Raw genomic sequence first — 23,521 nt, 5'->3', positions numbered from 1 at the left:
GGGCAGCCAATGAAGGGTTTTCAGAAAGAAGAGACATTATATTGCCAACATTTTGAAACATCACTCTGGTGTGAGGACGTGCATATGGACAAATGGGATAGAAGAGAAAACCCAGAAACCAACCCTTGCATGTATGATCGACTGATTTCAGACAAGGGTGCCAAGACCATTCAATGAGGAAAGGACAGTCTCTTCAACAAATGGAACTGGGAAAACAGGATATTGACATGTAAAATAATGAAGCCCGACCCCTATGTCATTCCATATACACACAAAATAGCTCCCAATAAATCATAAACCTATCGAATGAACTTGGACCCCTACCTTACACCATAGACCACAAACAACAACTCAATATGGATCAAGGAAAAACAGTAAAAGCTAAAAGTATCAAATTCTTAGGAGGAAACACAGGGGCAGATCTTCCTGACACTGGCTTTGGTAATGACTCCCTGAATATAACATCAGAAGCACAAACAGCAAAGCAAACAAACAAAAGGATGAATTGCACTTCATGGAAACTACAGACTTTCATGCATCAAAGGATATTGTCAACAGAGCAAAAGGACAACCCACATAACAAGAAAAAAGATTTGCAGATCACATTTCTGATATAGGAATTAATATTCAGAATATATTAGGAACTCTTGGAACAACAACAGTAACTCAGTAACTCAGTAACAACAAAACAACCAACTTGGTTAAAAAATGGGCAAAGAAGGCAAAGAACTTATATACCGTTTTTCCAAAGGAGAAATACAAATGACCAATAAACACATGAAAAGATGCTCAACATCATTGGTCATGGGTGAAAGGTAAATCACAATGAGGCACCCCTTTACAACGCACTAGAATGGCTATGAAACAAAATGGAGGGGCGCCTGCGTGGCTCAGTCATTGGGCGTCTGCCATCAGCTCAGATCATGATCCCAGGGTCCTGGGATCGAGCCCCACGTCGGGCTCCCTGCTCCGCAGGAAGTATGTTCTCCCTCTCCCACGCTCCCTGCTTGAGTTCCCTCTCTTGCTGTGTCTCTCTCTGTCAAAAAAATTAATTAATTAAATCTTAAAAAACATTTTAAACAAAATGGAGCAAATATCGGTGAGATTGTGGAGAAACTGAAACCCTTGTGCATTGCTGGTGGAGACCTAAAATGGTGTGGCCACTATGGAAACACGCTTGGGAGTCCTTCAAAAGTGAAAAATAGAATTATCATATGATCCGGTAATTCCACTCCCAGTTAACAGACCCAACAGAACTGAAGAAAGCAGGGACTCAAACCCAGACTGGCAGGCCAGCGCTTACAGCAACATTATTCACAATAGTGAAAAAGGACAAGCAAGCCAAATGCTTGAGATAGATCAATGGATAGATCAATGGATAAGATAGATCAATGGATAAGCCAAATGTGGTGAGATAGATCAATGGATAAGCCAAATGTGGTGCGTCCAAAGGACAGAATGCATCCACGAAAGGGAATGAAATTCTGATATGTGCTATAACGTGGATGAACGAACGTTCAAAATCTCACGCTGAGTAAAACAGACCAGACACGATGGACAAATATTGCCAAATTGTACTTACAGGAGGTTCCTACAGGAGACAAATTCATAGATTCAGAGGCAGAATAGAGGTTACCAGGGGCTGGGGAGGAAGGGCGAATATGGACTGGCTGTCTAATGGGCATAGCCACTGTTTGGGCTGATGGCAAGCAAATACTCTGAGAGTGGACGATGATGACGGTGGCATGACGTTGTGAATGTACTTCCTGCCCTCTGAAATGATCATTTAAAAATGGTAAATTTGGGGCGCCTGGGTAGCTCAGTCGTTAAGTGCCTGCCTTCAGCTCGGGTCATGATCCCAGGGTCCCGGGATCGAGCCCCGCATCAGGCTGCCTGCTCAGCGGGGAGTCTGCTTCTCCCTCTCCCACTCCCCCTGCTTGTGTTCCCTCTCTCGCTGTGTCTCTCTCTGTCAAATAAATAAATAAAATCTTTAAAAAAAAAAACGGTAAATTTCCTGTTGTGTATATTTGACCATAATGAAAAGAAGTGTTAAAACCCCCCACCACCGCTGGGAGAGCAGCCGGGAGAGAGGCGACCGGGCAGTCTGGGGGGCTGGCTGGCGGAGGGGATGGCATCGGAGCTCAGAGAGAGAAAGAACGGGCAAGATGAGCGAAAGTTTGACGGCTTCCGGGTCCCAGGATGCCCAGCTGGGCTTCCCGCACTTCATTTCACTTCATTTCGGTGAGCCTCACCTACACGCGCTCAGAGAACTGTTTTAGACTTGAGCTGGACTGAGTGGGTCTTTGTTCCTTGCAAGGAAACAATTCCTGATGGAGGCAGGGAACAGCCGGGATCAGGCTGGTTCCTAAAGCCGGACCACAGCTCCAGGAGGGCAGAGAACCTGCTTTTCCCTCTGCTCAGTGCCTAGCACCATGCCGGGTGCGAGGGGGCAGGGGCAGGCCTTCACTACAAGGGTATTGGATGAGTGCTGAGAACTCCCCCCCATGGGTCTATAAAGGTCTGAGCTTCCACATTCTCACTCACAAGTCATACCCAGTCCAAAAACAAGGCAACTGAGCCCCCAAATCTGTCCTCATTACTGATGTTAACAGCCAAGCTTGGTTCCTCACAAGGACTTTTACCTCATCTGTTCAAGGTCAAAAGAAGTCGATGCCAAAATTTCAAATTTTGCACTCTTCTACAAATGTTGAGTTTCAGGATGCCCAAGATTTATTGGGTTTCTAACAATTTCATCAAACCAGGTATGTAAAAAAAGTTAAACTTATTTTCTCATGCACATAGAAAACACAAAGACAAGCTTTTTTTTTTTTTAAGATTTATTTATTTATTTGATAGAGAGAGACAGTGAGAGAGAGAACACGAGCAGGGAGAGTGGGAGAAGGAGAAGCAGCCTCCAGGCCGAGCATCGGGCTCTATCCCAGAACCCTAGGATCATGACCCGAGCTGAAGACAGATGCTTAACCACTGAGCCACCCAGGCACCCCCACAGAAACGGTTTTTAATAATTTGCTGGTGGTCATAGAGGAGAGAAAATGTCTCCTTCCTTAAAACACAGGAGTCAGAATTTCAAGAGATCTTTAGATGGCAAAAATGGAACTTGGCTCATTTGATTTTTCTCTCATTTGATTTTTCTCAATCATTCCAACCACCAGGGCGTGCCATTCCTAAGAAGGGAAAAGTCGACACAGCCTAATTTTACAAGAGGAGGGGAACTGTTACCTAGAGAATTGTTTAAAACGATGTTGGGCTATCACACAGTTAAAATGGTAACATGAGGACTATATCATGAGAAGACATTCACAAAACAGAAATTCACAAAACGGAATTACCTGTGTAATTTGACTACAGCTAGGTGGAAGCGAGGTTAGTCGTTATAAAGACTGGAAGGTACCAAAATGAGATGAAAAAAGTGGCAATGGGGCAGGGAAATTATACGTAGGGTTTTAAAATCTATTTAAAAAATTTACTTTATACTATTTTAAAAGTCAGCTAAAAAGACGTGTACACGTGCGTGTACACACACACACACACACACACACACACGCACACACCCATGGCTCCCGAGCAAAAACCTGAACAAATGGAAGGAAGAATTCTGGTCACTGAGCTGCCTCATGAGGTTGAAGATGACCGAGGACAAGCCTGGGGTTCTTTCTCTACGGCAGGGTTTCTTCAAGTCTGATCCTGGGACCTGTGACATCACCGTCCCCGAGGGAACTTGCTAGAAACGAAAATTCTGGGTCAACCCCAGATCTATCAGATTGAAAAGTCTGGGGATGGGGGCCCAGCAGTCTGTTCTGAGAAATGCTTGGTGTGCTGCAGATGTGTGCTTAGGTTTGAGAACCACTGCTCTCAACTACCTCCCCTGCCCGACCATCTGCGGTTTCCCCGAGTCTATAAAGGGTCCATCTTCCACACCTTTGAGTTCTCCCCAAACGCCACTCTCACGGTTTACGAGAGCTTCATGGGACTTTCTGGATCAGGTCCAAAGTCCATCCACCTGCAAGCCAGGTCCTCTCCTTTGGCCACCAGATTTCATCTTTACCACCACGGCTAGCTACCTACGGTGACCTGTGCTTATGTGCATCATCTCACTTAATCTCCTGACAACCCTATACGGTAGGTAATATTAATATCCCCGGTTATATAATATGTAATAATGTATAATAATGTATTATCCCCACAGATGAGAGAACGGAGGCCAAAAGAAGTCCAAGATCGGACAACTAGGAAATGATGGTAAAAAAACAACTTCATGGCACAACTTCTTCAGCGCCACTGAGGTTCAGAGAAATGCACAGACGGTGGTGGGTGCTGGAGTTGGTAGGTGAAGCCGGGCCCGATTTCCAAGCCTGCCTGCTTTGTGGCCAGTCAGCTCTGCTGCCTCACACACTCTGCGAGGCAGGGCCATTTGCTCACTGGCCCTGGCATACATCACTGCCAAGAATCACATTGTTTGCAAATATCCACTGTCTGTCTTCTCTACCACCAACCCACGTCCGTCCTACTGTCTCTGCGAGGCCTTCCCGGCTGCTTCCCCAAGATCCCTGGCTGGGATGGGTCACTTCCTCCCCTCTCTTCACCCCGACCGGGCCCTATCTGTATCCCTAACCCATTCCCCGCCCTGAATTATATCGTTCTACACTTCCTCCTTCGGGGGAGGTGGTGGTCTGAGTTGGCCCGGTGCCACCAGCAACACAGAACGCGCATTGGTGGAGTCAATCAATGTGTCTTTTATGTGATTCAACTCATTTTCTAGATAGTTTATGTATCTTATCTGCCCAGCTCAAGACACTAAGCTCCTTAAGAACAAGGACCAAATCTTTTACTTATTTTATGTTTTCAAGAATACTCAGCCCTGGGCCAGATGCACAGCCAAGTCTCTAATACATGAGTGAATTCTAATAGAATGCTACTGGTACACAACTCTCGTATAATTCTTCCTACTACTTAAACCCTGCAAGAATGCAGCATATATTAATGGAGGAAAATTGGGTACTACAGAAATGGATCCAAGCAACTCATTTTCTGTAAATAGATAGAAATAATAAATTCAATGTTTTTAATAGTGTTAAATAATAAGAGAATTCTATGAGCACATTTTCCTGAAAATTTGTTCAAATTTCCATGCAACTGGGGGGAAAAAAAACACAGTTCTGTCCTTTAAAAGATTGAAGCTAAAATATGCCTTCATTATTCCTCTTTTAAAATGAAAGCATACTATTTTAAAAGATCATAACATAAACCCTAATGTCTCTCATAAGGAAAATGTGGATATTTTCATTCCAGGTATCGATCATCTATTACAGTATATTCTAGCCCAACAAATATACTTTTAACAGGAAGAAAAAAAAAATCTCATCAATATTCTCACTCCTACCACATACCCAGAAAGCAAAGGTACAGAAAATCAGAACATGTATTTCAATCATCTTTAAACCTCAAAAACTAGATTTATCAACTTTTAGGAATAAGATAATATAAAAACCAAATGCTGCCTCTCTTAATTCATAAATCATTTGATTACATACCCCAATGATATGCAATCAGAGAAAAATACCAAGCCACAACATATTTTTAACAAACTGGAAGGCACAGATTAAGAGTACGTAACAATAAAAACAAATAAAGATGATCAAATTATTCTGGTCTTTCAATAGGTATTTTTCTCCCATCCCAGCCTTACACGGTACCCACATGGTCTGACAGTAAATATACAACAAAAGATCTGATGAGTTTGGCGATGCTCTAATTCTAAATCAATGTACTGCCACTGAACAGACAGTGTAAACTTACCAGCTCCACAGATCCATAATGTTTCCTACTGAAATCCCCACGTCTACAGCCTAGGTCTTCCGAGACAGAGCTGGAACAAAAATGCTTCATCAGTATTATACATAGCGATCTGGCCACAAACCTTCTGCAAAAATCGACTACCATTTGCAAAAAGGGCTGCTATGGAACAGGCTTCGCCCCAGCTCCTCACTGCAGGGGAGCCTCCTTGCAACAGACACAGTCCCCAGCAGCCATTGCAGAGCCCGCGTTCACGGAGCCCTCGGTAAAAAGAAAAACACCCGAGTCATCCCTGGAAGTATAGGCAATGATTGAATTAAATATTTAGTCGTTTGCAATCGATTGAGATTTCCAAGGCTACTGGTGGTTTATAATTTCATTTCTGTATAACCAAAGGGGATGAGAAGCCTTGCAGTAAACTTGAGGCCAGGGACAAAGCTTGCAATTATCTTTCGTTTAAGAGAGCCTCTTTGTCCCAAATATTCACCGTAAAAATAACCAGTATTATTTGATGCTATAGAGCAGAAATGAAACTTTAAATAGGAGGAAGAAACTTCCAAAGCCTGGCAGGCCCCACCCCACCCCTTTTCATTTACGACAACATGACAATATGAAAAAAAAAAAAAAGAGCAGTACTGACAGAAAACCTAAAGATCTAACTTCAAGGATCTTTAGTTTTTATGTAACAGTAGCTAATACTTCCCCCAGTCCCGGGCCTCCCCCCCCACCCCCACCAAGGCTTAAGTCAGATAAGAAAAATCACACGCGTTGTGAAGAGCAATTAAAATCAGGGCAAAACTCTTACTGCATTTACATCTTGAATGCAGAGTTCCATACTCAAAAGACACACATCTTATCGAGGAGTTGGTCTGTGTAGGGCCCGGAGCGGTGCCCCCAAGCCGATGCTCCTGAAACCACCCGAGCTCCACAGAACAAGCAAGCCGCTTTAACAAGTTTTTTTTTCTTGTAGATGTCATGCAAATAACTCTCCCCAACCCTAGGAAACCAAATTGCACCAGAGCTAGACGTTCCCTTGCTCCAAAATATTTGGGATCTAACATGCAAAGAAAGGTGCGTTTTGTACCTTTTCATCCTCCCTTAAAAGGTAGCTACATTTTCTAAATTACAGCCTTCTTGGCAGGCTCAGAGAGAGACTGACTGCACTGGTTAGCAGCCACAGACCTGACTCTTTGCCAGGACACTCTTTGATAGGCTCCAAGCAAGACAGCACGAGAGAAACGAGGGTCTATTGGTATTCTGCTTCCACCATTTCACAGAGATGGCTGAATTAATCTTATACAAGAAATTTAACCTTTTGTAGTCCTCACTTCCCTAGCAGAAAATGTGCAACAAATTAACGAATGCAGCTTGGAAGGGTGCCCCAGATGCTTCCCGGGCTACCGGCCGGCTTCCAGAGACTGGGTTTTTCTACCCCCCAGAAAAGTCTCTGAAGGAGATTTAAAACTTCTCTCCGTGGCCTAGTCCACTCTGTATTAAATATGTCCTCTAGGCCCATTTTCTTAGCCCGTTCTGAAAACCCTCCCGGAGAATACCACCAGTGCCCTACGTAACAGTTTCCAGATCCTTCCCCGCAGCCTGGGTTACCGAGAGAGCGGGGTCTAGTGACAGGAGCGTCTCTGCACCGGGTCAGAGATGGGGCACACAGCAAATGCCCAATGGCCGGTGACTGAAAGCTCTATCTGCCCAGCTCAGCTCACTGCTTCAGTTTGGGGGGGGGGGGGCACCGCCCCACCACCAACAGCTGCAGCAGCTTCTAACACAAATGACCAACATCGTGAGAAGAGGAAAGGATGCCAGGCTCTGGGCCCCTCCCCGGAGCGCCCTAAGAACCACCGAGGGTGTTCTCAGACACACTGCCAGCTCCCCCCTAACTTTGCCAACAGCTAGAAACTAACACAAAAAGAGATGACAGCCCTGCATCCTGGGGCAACCACGTCCTTCGAAGCTGCCTAGCGGGAAAGCAGTGTCCTATGAAAACAGCCCAGAGAGATAGAAACAGAACATCTGCTATCAGTCGCCCTTTTCCCCCTCTAATTACATTTCATGCACTTGGCTGCGGAGACAGTGCTTGCTAATGGCGAGAGCCAGGCTCAATGACACGGGGAGCCCTTCTGCGGCTGCAGGAGGCACTCGACCCCCATGTTACCAAACCCTCCGGCCTCCCCGGCTCCCTCCCCAGGCTCCTTGGCCCCTTGGCACCCAGCACAGGAGATACGATTAAAGGAGCCCCCCAGAGCTCCTAGAGAGCTTGGCTCTCCTGCGGGTCCCAGGGTCTGGCCTACCGCTCGGTACAGAGCGGACGTGCAGGAAATGTGTGTTGTATCGATGAAGGTATCTGCCGATTGTCTGGGTCTTACTCGCCAGTGTGAGAGCACCCCTGGTGAGCACCAACGCAGGCTGCCTGTTGACAGTTTCCGTCCTCAGCCAGTGGTCATTAGTCCGTCCGACAGTCCTGGCCCAAGGAGCAGACACTGCTATGTGCCCGCCAAAACCTAGTCTCTTTTCCTCTTGGGCTTGCCACTGGAAGGCATCTCCTAGCCCTTCTTGCGGTACGACCCCGTGCCTGAGCTCTGGCCAAGAGAATACGGGTTGAAGCGCTAACACCGGGTCCAGGAGCTTCCTTTCCTTCCCCTTGGCCGGCAGGGTGGAGGGGACCACAAGGACCTGCAGGAGGCCAGAGCTTCAAGATGGAAAAAACCTGGTCTCCAGGAGACCAAGGCCACACCTCCGGGAACATCTGTATTAGAACACGCCGCGAGCAAGAAATCGACGCTGAGTTGTGTCAGTCCCATAGCATCTCGGTTTACCTGTTAAAGCTGCCGTGTCACCCGAACTAATACGGAAGTGGGTACCCTGCAGTCGGGGTGCTACCATAGCAACGGCCTAAAATACATGGCACCTGCTTGGGAGGCAGGCAGCTGCCAGGGAGGAAATTGATCTTGGCGGCTGGGAGGATGGAGATCTAGGGAACACGGGCAGAATATGCAATAAAACGCAGCCCTACGGTTACGTGGAAGGGGGCCCTGTGCCTTCTGAGCCTGCAGCCCGAGGGAAAGTGGCCGGACACTGCAGTGGGGCTGCTCCTCCTGGTTGACCTCAGCAAAGTTGTTTTTGTTTGTTTGTTTTATAAAGAAGAGAGGAGGGGCGCCTGGGTGGCTCAGTGGGCTAAGCCTCTGCCTTCAGACCAGGTCATGATCTCAGGGTCCTGGGATCGAGCCCCACATCAGGCTCTCTACTTGGCAGGGAGCCTGCTTCCCCCCCTCTCTCTGCCTACTTGTGACCTCTCTCTGTCAAATAAATAAATAAAATCGAAGAAGAAGAAGAAGAAGAAGAAGACGAAGAAGACGACGAAGACGACGACGACGAAGAAGAAAAAGAAGAAGAAGAGAGGAGCCCAGGCAAGAACCGGATGGGTTTCATTCACACAAAGGAAGAAGGGAACAGAGAGGGTCTCGAGACTGACGGCCCCACAGGCTTCAGGAATCACTGTTTCTGGACTCCAAACAGGAAGAGTTCCGTTGTGGGCAGAAATGAGGGGTACCTCTCCCAGGCGCAGCCCGTACAAATTCCCCACGCATAATCCTTGCTCTCTTTCCTCACCCACTGGCTGACTGGAGAGGGCTGTGAGGACCAACAAGGGGTGAAGCCCCAACAAGGAGTGGGCTTGGTCCCTGAGTGACCACAGAGAAGATCCCCAGGGACATGAGTGAAAAGTAACTTTTATTATTTTATGTCACTAAGATTCAGGGCTTATGACAATAGGTGATTTTATCTTAATGGATACAGTCCTCTGTCGTTAACAGACAGGAGAAGAGTAACTCCCACGGAAAGGGGTGGTCAGAGGGCTGACGGGCCGGGATGACTCTCGGCGGTCAGCAGACTGCAGGCCCCCCCAGTTGCCTGTTATGGCAAACAAAGTTTTATTGGCACACGGCCATACCCTCTGGTTACAGGGAGTCTGTGAGGGCATCTGCATCACGTCGGGGCAGCGCCGAGCAGCTGTGACAGAGACAGAGATGTTATGATCCACAAAACTGAAGCTATCAACTGTCTGGCCCTTTACAGAAAAAAAGTTTGCCTGACCGTTGTTGCATAACCTCGCAAATCCCTATTGCTGGTTTCAGGCCTCCCCGTAGACTGGGGTTAATAAGGCAATGGAAATACTCGAGTCCCTCAGCATCCCTGGGGGAAGGTTTCTAAAAATGCAGATTCCCTGGCCCCATTCCCAGAGGCTGTGACTCAGCATGGCTGCGACTTTAACAAACGGCCGGGATTCGGATGCAGGTGGTCCACAGACAGTGTTGTGAAAAATACTGCCCTTCCAGATGATTCTGGAATCCCTGGGAAAACCCGTCAGCCGTGCTGCAGCACTTTCATCAGGAGGGACAAGGCCGTGTTTGTTTTCAGGGGAGGACAATGATATGGTCCTTACGGGCGTGTGACTCAGTCACAGATGTATACGTTCCTAACCTCTCTGGGCAGTCGTTCCCTCCTGTATGAAATGTGGCTCATAGTATCGCCTACTTAGGAGGGTTAGAAAGGATAAATTAGAACAAATAGAAGTTTATTTTAAGTGCGAGTTCTGTCCCATAAAAACTCCTCAATGCGTGTTAGCTGTTGTATTATGGCTCTTATTAGTGGGATGAGTTCTCTGGTTGTTAGAGCCCCGGGAAGGGACATTCGACATAAACGATCATCCGTTCTATAGGGACTTTCAAATAAGACATCACATCCCCACAGAAGAAGAGGAGGTTTGGGGCCAAGTGCAGCCTCACAGCTCAGCATCACGTCTCCTCCCTCACAGGGTTGCCTTCGCAGTGTGACCCCACCTAGAGAGTACTTGGGACCCAAGAGCGTGTCACCAGCACAAGGCAGGTGCAAAAAAGAACCAGAGAGTTCGAGTTCCTCACTCCCATGCAATGTGTTCTGGGCTTTAAATATAAACTGTGTTTTAGCAAATTAATGTGTGAGGACGCTGGGTCACGCCTTGCAAGTAGGCACAGAGCTGAGGGCTTTCGTGTTACGTCTCCAAGTAAGGCCTGGGAGGAGAGCAAAGATTTCCAGCCCCGCAAAGAGGCTAGAAAAAAAATTACCATTATATAAATCAGGTTCCCGGAAAGCAGGGCAACCCCCTCCAGAGAGTCAAACTAAATAAGGAAAGAAAGGAAGCTGACACTCGAGGATACGGGTCCTTTACTCGACTGACCTGGAGATTAGTGATTCCCCCTGATGACCAGCCAGACCCCACTAATCCAGGCCCCTGTCACTTCCAGCCCTCCTGGAACGGTTAACGGCAACAGCGAGTGTGGGGACTCTTCCTGGGTCAGCCGACAGCATTTGTGAAAAGCAACAGGCAGGTTTTCAGAAGCCCACTGACAGCAGAGTTCAATGTCAAGAGGCCTCAGCCCTCTTGATCAGCAGAGAGTAAGAGACAGAAGGAAGAGATCCCCCTATCTGAGGAACAGAGAGACTAAACAATGAACCAGACTACAGATTTCAGCCTGCACGGAGCCCAAGCCTCCGAACACCAGGAACCAGCTTGGACCAGTTGTCTCTCCTGAATGTAAGGGACACCTGAAAAGCAGAGATGTGATCATACAGTGATTTCCAAAGATGAAATGGAAGAATTTTGTCCTCTTCTGAAGACAGTTCAGATACAAGGAAGGAAGAAGTAAGCAGGCAGATTTGCAAGAGTGTAAGAAGCCCTGGAAATCAGAGCCCCTTGGATCTTGCTTCAGACAGCTCTCTGTCCCCTATCCCATTTCTGGGGTTGGGGTGTCATGTGTTCCTTGAACCAGGATCTTCAGCATACCCTTAGCAAGTCCCCCCAGCCATGAGGTGGTCAGACAGGACTTGGAGCTCAGCTCTCCGGCACACCAGCTCTGTGACCTTAGGCAAGTTACTTACCCTCTCTGAGCCTCCTTCCTCGCCTGTAACATGGGCTGAAATAATATCCATCTCCATGAGAAGACAGAAAGACACCATAACGTGCTTAGTACGGCACCAGACACATAGTAGCCACTAAATAAATGTTGGTTATTCCAACGTCCAGGGACCTTATCTGTCATGGTCATCACTATGCCTTGTGTGTCTTATAGAGTGGTTCATAGCCGGCTGCTCAGTAAACGCTAGTTGGATAAATGAATCATTAAGTGGCAACGTCCGTTCACTTTTGCTCTGCTTACACTCAGGTGGGCTCCCGCCTCCTCCTCCTTCCCCTTCCTTAACCCCACCTGCCGTTAGATTTTCTGACAACCTCTGGATGCATCTAATGTTATTCACTAAGACACCTTTTTCACCTGAATCCTCTTTCTCCAACATTCTGGAACATCTTCCTCCGACAGTATTTATGTATCCACTAAGTTTCCGACAAAGACGTGTCTCTGGAATTCACCTGGTTCTCTACTATAATTCAAGCCTCCTGGTAATTCCCTGCGAAGTTCCTCTCGATAACGATCCCTACCAGCGCCTCTGAAATTCTCTCTCTACATAAAAAACAGCAACCCTACCAAACGCTGGCGAGGATCGGAGCAGCCAGACCCTTCACACGTCTCGGTGGGAATAGAAAATGATAAGCTAAGCCTCTTTGGAAAACAGTTTGGCAGTGACTTAGAAAATTAAACATGCAGTTACCCATATGACCCAATAATCACACTCTTGGGCATTTATCCCAGAGAAATGAAAATGGATAGTCACAAAATTCTGTACACAAATGCTTTGTAGCAGCTTTCTTCAGAATACCCCCAGGCTGGAAAAAATCCTAGAAGTCCTTGAAAGGGCATATGGTTAGGGGGCACCTGAGTGGTTCAGTTGGTCAAGCATCCAACTCTTGGTTTTGGTCATGATCTCAGGGTCACGATCTCAGGGTCGTGTGGGATCTGCACGCAGGGGGGAAATGTGCATCTCTCCTTTCCCTCTCCCTCTGCCCCTATCCCGGTTCACACTTTCTCTAAAATAAATAAATAAATCTTTTTTAAAAGGGCAGGAGGCAAATGGTTAAACAAACCATGGCATATCCAACCCATGGGGTATTGCTCAGTAATTAAAAGAACAAACAGCTGATAAATGTAACATAAATTTCCAGGGAATTATGGTGCGTGAAGAAAAGCCAGTCCTAGAAGGTTACAGGTTGTGCGACTCCATTTATCTCACATTCTTGAAATGACAAGACGGTAGGGAGGTGGGTGAGGCCACGAAGGGCTGCTCGGGGAGCCTGTGGTGAGGAAGCCACTCCCTGCCTGGCCTGTGGTGGTGGCCGAACAAACCCATGGGTGTGACGGGACTGAGTGTAAAATGGGAACCGAGGACCAGTGGGCTGTATCAACGACAACTTTCTGGCTGCGATACCACACACCACGGATGCAAGATGCTACTGTGGGGGAAACTGGGTCGAGGGCACCGGGGATCTCTCTGTGTTCTTTCTTTTTTTTAAAGTAAGCTCTACGCCCAACGTGGAGCTCGAACTCACGACCCTGAGATTTAGAGTCGCACGTTCTTCCGACTGAGCCAGCCAGGTGCCCCTCTCTCCGTCCTCTTCCAACTTCATATGAATTTATGATTCTCTCAAAATAAAAAGTTTCATTAAAAAAAAACTATATCTGAGTCCAAAGTCTTTCACTCATTGAATAAATCATTCCTGAGCACGTGTGAGGTACCAAGTCCTGGGCTCAGGTACTAAACCTGAGATGTGTGGTTCCTGCTCTCACGGTGCTTACAGTTCGCGGGAAAACATCGAGGACACAGGACTTCATGGGACCCAAAATATGGTGCGAGCAAAGCACACCTGTGCAGGGCAAAGATGGTAAATCATACAACAGCCTCTTTTATCCCCTCACAAGTAGCATATGCAATTTTCAGGTGTGGGTTCCCAGAGCAGAAGCCTGGGCAGGGGGCTGGGGTCTGTCCTGCTTTTCACAGCTCAAGATCCATCATCCGGAAAGCAGAGAACCGTGACCTACGAGAGGATTCCTGCCAGTGTAAGGTCTGTGCATCTAATCTTTCCCTTCCCCACTGCTCAGTGACCTGAGCTTCCCTTTTCCTATGAGGTCAAGACTGCAGAACTTTCCAGCTCTGAGGATAATGTGCCCCCAGGAGACCCTTACAGACATGACCGCCAAGTGTTAACACAGATAATGGTTTAAGGGGAAAAAAATCAACAGATAACACGTGTTGCTGCATACCTCCCTTGATCACCTGCAGATTTTGCTGCTTTGGGGAAAGCCCTCCAAGGTCTGTCACCCCAGGTCCTTAGAGTTTTTCCAGTCAGGTGTGCAAGATCTGCCTCCGGCTGTACCCAGGCCCTAAAGGGAGGCCAGAGCGGGCGCTTTGGAACAGTCCCCCGCGTGCCAAGAACCCTAGAGAACACCCAGGTCATTCTCACGCTTGCGACTCAGAATAGTGTGGTCCTTGGACCTGATCCAGTGAGAAATGCAGACTCTCAGGGCCTACCCCAGACCTAATGCAACAGCATAGCATGAGTCCCTAAGGATTCACATGCACATTGAACTTGGGGAAGCACTGATTCTAGATCCTGGTTCTCAAACCTAGCTATAATCAGAATCACCTGGATTTTTTTCTCTTATCTATTTTATGATGAACTATCTCAAGACAGAGAGAAACAACATAAGGAACATTATAGACAGACTTGAAACCCCTGGGTGCCTTGCTTTGATCCCACCGTCATTTCTCCCTCCCCTGAAATAATCACTAAATAATTAGGTTTATACTTCCTGCTCATATTTTTGTATTTGTGCTGTGTGCTTATTCACAAACAATATAGAATATTATTTAGCATGTTTTAAAATTTTATACAAATACCATTACTACGCGTGTCTTCCGGCAGCTCGTTTCTCTGGATGAACAATTTGTTGTTGGGATTTGCACACATTGGTGCCCGTTAGCTCTGAATCATTCACATATACTGCCAGAGAGCAGCCTTCTGGATTACTGTGCCACTGTTCTTCCAATCTCCTACTGTTGGACATCTCGATTGCTTCCAGTTTTTATTTTTTATTTATCTATTTATTTATTTTTAAAGATTTTATTTATTTATTTGTCAGAAAGAGAGAGAGAGAAAGCACACAAGCAGGCAGAGAGGCAGGCAGAGGCGGAGAGAGAGGCAGGCTCCCTGCCGAGCAAGGAGCTCGATGTGGGACTCGATCCCAGGACCCTGGGATCATGACCTGAGCCGAAGGCAGTGCCTTTAACCCACTGAGCCACCCAGGCATCCCTGTTTCCAGTTTTTAAACAGCACTGTAACCAATATCCTTTTGCACCTCTCCTCTGGTACAGTGGCAGTCATGTCCCCAGATGACACACCCAGGAGTGGGTCATAGGTGCATCTTTATTTTTTCTGGGTCATAGGTGCATCTTTATTTTTTCTCTGCACTGCAGATTTGCTTTTCAAAGTGAGCTGAGCCATTTACTCTCCCAACCGCAGCCCGGGAGTCATGGGGGCTCCGTTTCCTCCTTAACACTTGCTTTTGACGGGAGCTGGTTTGGGCCAGTCTGAAGGATAGGAAATAGTGTCTCACTGAGGTGTGGTTTCCATCTGCACTCTCCTGATAACACAAGAGCTGGGACATCTCTCCTTTTGCTTATTGGACACAAGGGCTAGCTGTTCTGGGATTTACCTCTTCCTGCTTCTTCACCCACTCCCTTTCTGTAGGCTGCTGGTCTTTTCCTAAGTGATTTAGAAGAATTATTGGGATGTTCTGAATACCAACTCTTTCTGGTTAACAAATCACAGATGTCTTCTTCGAAAAAGCGGTTTCTCTTTTAAAAATCTGCTCCCGGTATCTTTGATCACGCGGAAATTTAAAAATTCGAATATAAACATTTTCAATCTTTTCCTTTCTGATCTTTGTTCTTCTGACTTAAGAAATCCTTCCCCAACACAACATCTGTCTCCTGTTGTCCCCTGCAGAAGTTTAAGTTTGCTTAAAAAATTTTCATCTAAACATATGGATGCCCAGTCCCCACCCCAAACCTTCTCCATCAGAATCTTCAGAAGTGGGATCTAAGCACCTGTAGTTTTTGTTTTTGTTTTTAAGATTATTTATTTATTTATTTGGCAGAGAGATAGAGCACAAGTAGGCAAAGCAGCAGGCAGAGGGAGAGGGAGAAGCAGGCTCAGGAGGGAGCCCGACGTGGGCTCGATCCCAGGACCCTGGGATCATGACCTGAGCCGAAGGCAGATGTTTAACTGACTGAGCCACCCAGGCGCCCCTAAGCACCTGTATTTTTAACCAAAATAAATTCCAAAGGTGACCTGAGAAATGCTGGCAGACCCATTTCGTATCCACTAGATGCCTAGGGAAGGCGTCTCCTCTACAGAACCCCATAGAAACAGTCGGCTCTGCCTCTTTCACTGGCTCATTCTTTCTCTTTTTTGTTCCCAAACGTGAAGTGCTCCCTGCAGTCCATCTTTTGAAGGACTTGTGTACTTTTACGGCATCAGTATTACTGACAAATCCCAAATTTACACTTTTGGGCTTGCCATATGCTCAGTTACCTTTCCTGCTTCTCCCAGAGGTGCCAGGAGGTGAATGTGGTTTTTCCGAAACTGATCCAACAACGTGGTTTCTAGCTTCTGCCAGCACTCAATTATTTTCACAGTCTCCAGGCTATGGAATGAATCACCGTTGACTTCTCCCTCCCGAGCTCTATGGTCAGTCCTCGTCCATCGCCGGTGATCGGCCCCCCATCCTCAGCCAGCCCGGTCCGTCCATCTGACAGGTCCTCATGGTCTGAATCCCAGATGCCAACAACGGCCTCATCAGTCTTCCTGTCTCCTCATCGTCCAATCTTAGGGTGGGAGAGACTTCCAGAGACTTCCAGCTCCCCAGACTTACGGACTACCTGGGGTCCAACCCGTTACCCGCGACTGTGTATTCTCTACCAGATACCAGTCTGTCCTCACACACCATCAGCGACCACAAACTCAGTACGCCCCAAGGCCCTCCATTCAGGCTCCAGGAGTGAATTAAAGTCCATCACACCTGGATTTCCACCAGCTTGTCCTACATCTTCATCCTCTCCTTCTTCTTCAATTTCTTTAACATCAAATACCACCCCCCCACCCCCACCACTGTGGGGTCGGGCCTGCTCCCCTCCCCCTGAGCACTTCAGCCACTCTGCCTTTCTTCCTTTGGCTCATGAGCAGCTTCTGGGCTTCTCATCTTAGGACCTGGACTTCCCTCCCCACAGTCCTTCCTCTTCCTGGCCCATCCCCTGCCCCAGACTAGAAATTCAAAAGAAGGCATTGGATTAACACCTGCCTCTCCCACTAGAGTATAAACTTCACAGGGGCAGGCTCTCCCTTGGTTCTGCCCCAGGCACCTAACACAATACCTGGCATGGAGTCAGCTCTTAGTAAGGTTGTGCAATAATAAATGAATGAATGAATGAAAACAAGCCAGCTCACTCTTTGGGGCCAAGTAAAACAAGTTACGTGCGCTTCTATGGGAGAGTCCTTCAAAGATCTGACGAGAACCGTCATGTCCCCTAGGACTTTTCTTCTTTACATGGGGCTCAGTTACACAGGAGGATAGGGTGAGCGAGACTGGGTCGGGGGAACACAGAGGCTGCTTCAGAACTTTCTCTAGGACCAAGCCTGAGAGCACCCCCGTGTGCTCTCAATTTCACTGTCAGCTGCTGTTGGAAGCGAGCTCCATGAGATGGCATATTCATGAAATTTATTTTGAGTCAGACATAAGAATATTGTAAATGTTTGCCTCAGGTTAATATCAGAAAACTCATTTCAGAGATTAATACGATGCCAGTAATAGGAGCAAACAAAGCAAATGCTCCGGGAGCCAACACAATGGAAGAATTGTGACCTTGTTCACTAGCCGTCAGTTCATAAAGTTCACATTTCCTGTGCCTGGCAGTTGGTGTCTTTCAATAAGCAGGTGATACGATTCCGTGCAAGTGACTGGCCCCGTAACATTAAAAAGCGGATCAGGTGGAAAAAACAAGTGGATCAAGTGTAAGTGCCAAGTAAGATCCGTACAGTTCATTGCATGTAAATTACAGCACAAAAAAATTCTTTAAAAATGTCATACAGAGGGGCACCTGGGTGGCTCAGTGGGTTAAAGCCTCTGCCTTCGGCTCGGGTCATGATCCTGGGGTCCTGGGATCGAGCCCCATATCGGGCTCTCTGCTCAGCGGGGAGCCTGCTTCCCTTCCTCTCTCTGCCTGCCTCTCTGCCTACTTGTGATCTCTGTCAAATAAATAAATAAAATCTTAAAAAAAAAAAGTCATACAGAGAAAACACAGAACCCTGAACTTAAACTTACATAAGTATCTGTATGAATAGAGAAATTACGCATGCGTAAGTGCTGCCTATATTTACTTAGCCCTGTGTAGCCCACCGTTAATTCACTGCTTGATAATTCCTTCGTGAATCCTCAGTTCTACAACTGTAAAATAGGGCTTGAATAAGGAATTAATTCAACAAATACTGATGACCATGGTACCTTCCTCATAGGGCTGTTGGGTTTAAGGAGGAAATACATATGAAGAAGCCCTTAGCACAATTTCTAGTTTGAGCCCAGTAACTATTGGAATAAACAGAAGTTGAGTGCCTGGGTGGCTCAGTGGGTTAAGCCTCTGCCTTCGACTCTGGTCTTGATCCCAGGGTCCTGGGATCGAGCCCCACATTGGGCTCTCTGCTCAGCATGGGGCCTGCTTCCCCCTCTCTCATTCTGCCTGCTTTTCTGCCTACTTGTGACCTCTGTCTGTCAAATAAATAAATAAAGTCTTAAAAAAAAAAAAAAAGGAATAAACAGAAGTTGTGTTCCACGCCTCGCATTAAGAAGATGTGTATGTATGCTTGGTAAGAACATGGGAAGAACAACACACACAAAAAAAGTCTCTTTGTGACAAGCTAGAATTTGTTGTAATCTAAAATTTTCATACTGGGTGCCTGGGTGGCTCAGTTGTTAAAAGTCTGCCTTTGGCTCAGGTCATGACACCAGGGTCCTGGGATCGAGCCCCACAATGGAGGGGGGGGGGGTCCCTGCTCAGCAGGAGGCCTGCTTCTCCCTCTCCCTCTGCTGCTCCCCCTGCTTGTGTTCTCTCTCTCACTGTGTCTCTCACTGTTGAATGAATGAATGAATGAATGAATGAATGAATAAAATTTTCACACTTTAGGAGCATAGCTGTCAGGGAGGAAAAATTTTTCCCTCTACTCTCTTAGGTTCTTTACCAGAGGCCTGTGAATTAACCAAACATCTAGCTTAATGAAGCTGGATCAACAGAAGTTAAGGCATACAAGTTTAATTTTTAATTTTACATGCACAAGGGCACCACGGAGGAGAAAACCCCCCAAAAGTAGTTAGACTCAGGGGTTTATATACCCTTTTAACAAAGGGCAACAAATTGTGGAGAAGTGACTAAACAAAAGAAGGATTTGAGGCTTCTAGGAGTGCAAATAGTGGTACGATAAGTACATGGGCAAAACTAACGGTAGATACAAGTTCTTGTGTAAGGCTTATTTATGCAAACTCATCTTGGTGCCTTCTCTGTCTCTGGTGATAAGGGTTGTCATTCTCCTCTAGGTACAGGAGAAGAGAGGGGGAACCTTTACAAAAGGAAATTTATGACCTGCTTTTAAGCAGATGGGGACGGGCAGAGAGTCCTTCCTGTGCGTTTTTTCTGCATTGCCTTCAGCTCAAACTAATCTTTATGCCAAAGTAGCATATTTTGGGGTGGCACATTCTGGTCCCCTTCGTAGTCCATGCCAATATGTGAAAAACTCTTAGTCTCAAGCATAGAAATAAATACTGGAACTGACTGAATTTTACCTTGAGGTGACCTAGGAGAGGGGAGCGGGGAGGCCCAGGCTACATTTTGAATGATCTCTGTTTTCTCCTTCTAATTTTCTGGACCAATTTGGGTCTACTCCACGCTTATCTGTGTGCAGTTTTCCTGCAGGCACGTTCAGACCACATAGTGGAAGAAAAGCAGCTTACTTTGTGCTTTTAAGGTCAAACTATTTTTCTGAAAGGCTTTCGAAAATGTTGACTTCACTAAGCTGCTCTGATTCTGAGATAGTCTACGAAAATGAGACCGTGAAGCCAAGGGTAAGAAAGAGCTTTAAAGAAAGTGAAGAAACAGATAACCCAAACTTACAGAAATGTAGGAGGCAAAATATTTTAATAAGAACATTTATCACTAGAGGAGATGACAAGAAAACGAGTCTGCTTCCAAGGCCAAAACGGGACTTATAAAAACGAGTGTTAGCTGGGCGAATTTAGGGCAGGGCAGCCGAAACTATTTCTTTTTGCTCCGTAAGAGCAACGATTAAAAAGAATAATACTATCGAGTCACTATTTATAGTGTGTCCTTATAGTGTTCTGTGCTGTACTTTGAGATGAGGTGAGCACCAAAAATGGGTTGCTGGCCCCTGAGGACTATAAAATTTGAAAGAATAGAAAACCCGGATAGTCAGAGGAATACAATTCTTGGCAGTGGCTTAACCTCCTTAGGAAACCTGATGGCTTTTAGCTGTTCTTCTCCGGGGGCTATTGAGCTCCCGTGGTGACCAGGGCACACCATGGGCAGGTTCAGCTCCCGGGAAAGGGCCAGGATGTCCTGGCAGAGTGAGACCATACTCCTCCTGGTTCTCAGATCACACGAAGCAGCGATACAGTTTTCAACTTGACGCTTGATCTCCTTTTGATTCAGGCCACTGCCCTCCCTGGGGACCGCCCTGCTCCTGTGCCTTCAAATATCACCTCTGAGTTAATAACCCCCCCCCAAACCCAAGCTCCAATTTGGATCCTTCTCTCCAACTGCACACTTGGACTAAGGGTGGGCCCTAGTTCCACAGACAGCCGCATGGCCCCGGACCACACTCACACCTGCGTGTGACTCCTGCATGCGGCTCAGCCCACTGTCCTCTTTTCCTCGGTCAGTCCCTCCAGGCTCAAGGTTCAATGCGACCACCCGGGTCTGCCCTCACATCCAGGATCGGGAGGGTCGCCCGGTGCCATTCCTGCTGCCTGCACAGTGTTGCTTCTCGAAGTTGTATGTCTGTATCTGTGCACTTGTATTTTGTTCTTTGAAGAGAAAACACACTCCCTTGGTTCGAAACCCACAGAGCCTGGAAAGTTGTACAGGGAAAGCCTCCCTTTCTCTTGCCCCGTCAGTTCCCCATTTCCTCTTGTATTTCTCCCAGAGACGCTGAGCCATTGACAAGGAAAAATGCAAGTTCCCTTTTCCCCACATAAACGGTAGCATGCGGTACACGATGCCACTCCTTGTTTTTGTTATTTTTTCCATTTAGTGTATCTTGGAGATCTTTCCAGATCAGTACCCGAAAAGCTCCAGTATTCTTTCTTATGGCCACAGAGTACTCCGCTGAGTGGAGGCATCATATTTTATTTAACCGACCCCCTAGGTAATGGTTTTCAATCTTCTGCTACTGCCAACACTGCCGCAGCGCCCAGGCTTGTCCGCCAGTTTGCTCCCATGGGCGCGTGTAGAATTCCACAGTGTCAACCAGTCCCTCGAGACTCCTCTCTTTTCCACTTCCATGTTCTCTGAGTTTGCTCAGACCCTCGTCACTGCAGACAGAAGCCTCCTAGCCGGCACCTCTGCTCTGTCACCCTTCACTTGACGCCCAGCTAGTATTTCGTGAGCATTTTCTATGTGCCTGATGCTCTGTTAAGACCGGGAAGAACGAGCAAAGCAAACCAAACCAGACCCTCACCGATCCTTGCCTCTCTCACCATTGTGGGAGCTGTGGGAGCTTATCCGTAAACCAGAAGGCTCTCTTCTCCGTGTTTGGAATCGGTTAAGACTTAGGGACAGGAGTCAGGCAGATGGAAATCAAAATATCAACGGCCTCCCTATCAGAATCTCCCTGGAAAATGTGACTGAGCCTGATAGCCAAAGGGGCTTCGTGTCAGTCCCCCATCCCTCCTGGTCACACCGTGGAAGAGGCCACTTGTGAGCTACTTGCCTGGATGGTTGTCAGGGGATCTGCTTTCTCGGGACCTTCGAGCTCCAAGAGGGGAGACAGAGGCAGGTGGGCCTCTATGCCTGTCTCCAGAGGACTCAGGTGTGTTCTTCCAGATGGAAACAAGGGAGATAGCACCCAAGCTCTGCGGGCAACCACATCCCAAGGGTGACAGGGGATAGGAGAGAGGGACAAGTCAGCGGTCCAACCCCTTTCCTCTATGCAAGCGGAGCAGGAGTTTCTCCAGGGAAACACGAGGACAGGGGAACAGAATTTCCCCCAGCTGGAGACCAAAAAGCTTACTTTCTAGCCCTGTGTTTTAAGTTTAAGTGGCCCTTCATTCAGGAACAAACTAGGTCTTTCAAGGATTTTGGAAGCTGTTTTAAAAATGTCCAAGTACAAAACTGCCTGATATTTGTATGATCCCTTGAAGACAAACTCTTCCAAATACATGCCAACTTTCCTCAAAAGATCAAAAAGTAAACCACTGCCAATTCAGCCTCGTGAGGGAAATGAAGTCTGAATTACCCGTTGTAAGAAATCCAACTTTTTGGTAGTATATTGTCATGAATCAGAGTAAACGAGAATTAGATAGTTCAGAGGGGATTAAAAACTTTTCAAACTTTCTTCCTTCCCCTGCCACCTGATGTCCATTTAAGGCAGAATGGCCCTGAAAAACCATCTTTCTAAGAGCATTTCTGAGTTTTCCCCTAATGTACTGAACACATCTCGGAAGAAATGTTACCACATTTCCGGTTGGTAATGGTCCCGAAACAAGGTTATAAGTCGGGAGAAGTGAGGACTGCGGAGTCTAGAGCTTGGCCTCCCGCCCGCCCCTCCCAAGGGAAATGGCCTTATTGTCACAGGTGCTCCACACCTGTCTGATCAGCACATTCTGCAGAGCTCTGGTAGCACCAGACACCATGAGCCAGACGCCTGTGTCCCACCACAAGGGATTCCGAACAAAGAGGTTCCCTGAGCCCTATTTTTAAAAGAAACTTCCTAAGTTATTGTTGGGATCAGTTACAGACCACTCCGCATCTTGAAATCCCTCCAGTGGCTTCCATGACCCATTTGAATCCTGTTCTCCTACCTCCCGACACCTTTTCTTCTCCAAGGCTGCTCTGCTCACCAGGGGAAACAAGAACCAGCTCTTCTGCCCCTTGTAACATACTCGCCCACAAAACCAGGCGTGGACACGTGGCCCAGACGTCCCCCATGGTTCTTCTAATGAATGGGAAAGATTTTTCCTCTCAAGTTTCGTGCTCCCTGAGATGTCACTCGTTACATGGTGACAACTCATGGACAGTAGGAGACAAGGAGGCCAGCAGAGAAGCAGGGTTAAGGATACGGAGGATGTGGAAGTGAGAGAGAAATGGACCGGCCTGGCAGCCCTCGCGTCCTTGGATCCAGCCATCCCTGAAGCCAGATCCTTCCCTTTCTTTAGTTCGGTTACGTGAACCCAGGCAGTCTCCTTTTTGGCCTGAACTACTTTGAGTTGGATTTACTGAACTTACAACCAAGAAGACACAGCCTGGTCCATCTCTTATCTGGCTCCTAGCCTCGTTGCCGTATGCAACTGTGAAATTAACTTTGCCAAAGCCGGGTTCAAACCAACACTTGGGAGTCTCAGACAACACTCGGAGGGTCCCCGTGGCCCGGGGATTAAGTACATCTTTTACAACATGCCCCTCAATCTGGCTTCCCGACTTCCTACTG

The 23,521-nt window shown here is 47.1% G+C and overlaps 1 protein-coding gene across 2 annotated transcripts in view; it reads right to left on the bottom strand.

Annotated features, from left to right (window-relative positions):
- The window catches only part of GARNL3 (GTPase activating Rap/RanGAP domain like 3), a 143,111-nt gene that overhangs the window by 99,994 nt on the left and 19,596 nt on the right, over positions 1-23,521 (bottom strand). For both annotated transcript variants that reach the window (XM_080819379.1, XM_080819378.1), the window contains exon 3: positions 5,818-5,887. In XM_080819379.1, the coding sequence (XP_080675505.1) occupies positions 5,818-5,887 (70 nt within the window). The remainder of the gene's footprint in view (positions 1-5,817; positions 5,888-23,521) is intronic.

This window comes from Martes martes, assembly GCF_963455335.1.
Source record: "Martes martes genome assembly, chromosome: 12".
In the NCBI taxonomy this organism is placed as follows: Eukaryota; Metazoa; Chordata; class Mammalia; order Carnivora; family Mustelidae; genus Martes; species Martes martes.
The sequence above is the reverse complement of the archived record's forward strand: the minus strand, read 5'-3'. Positions and strand labels throughout refer to the sequence as shown.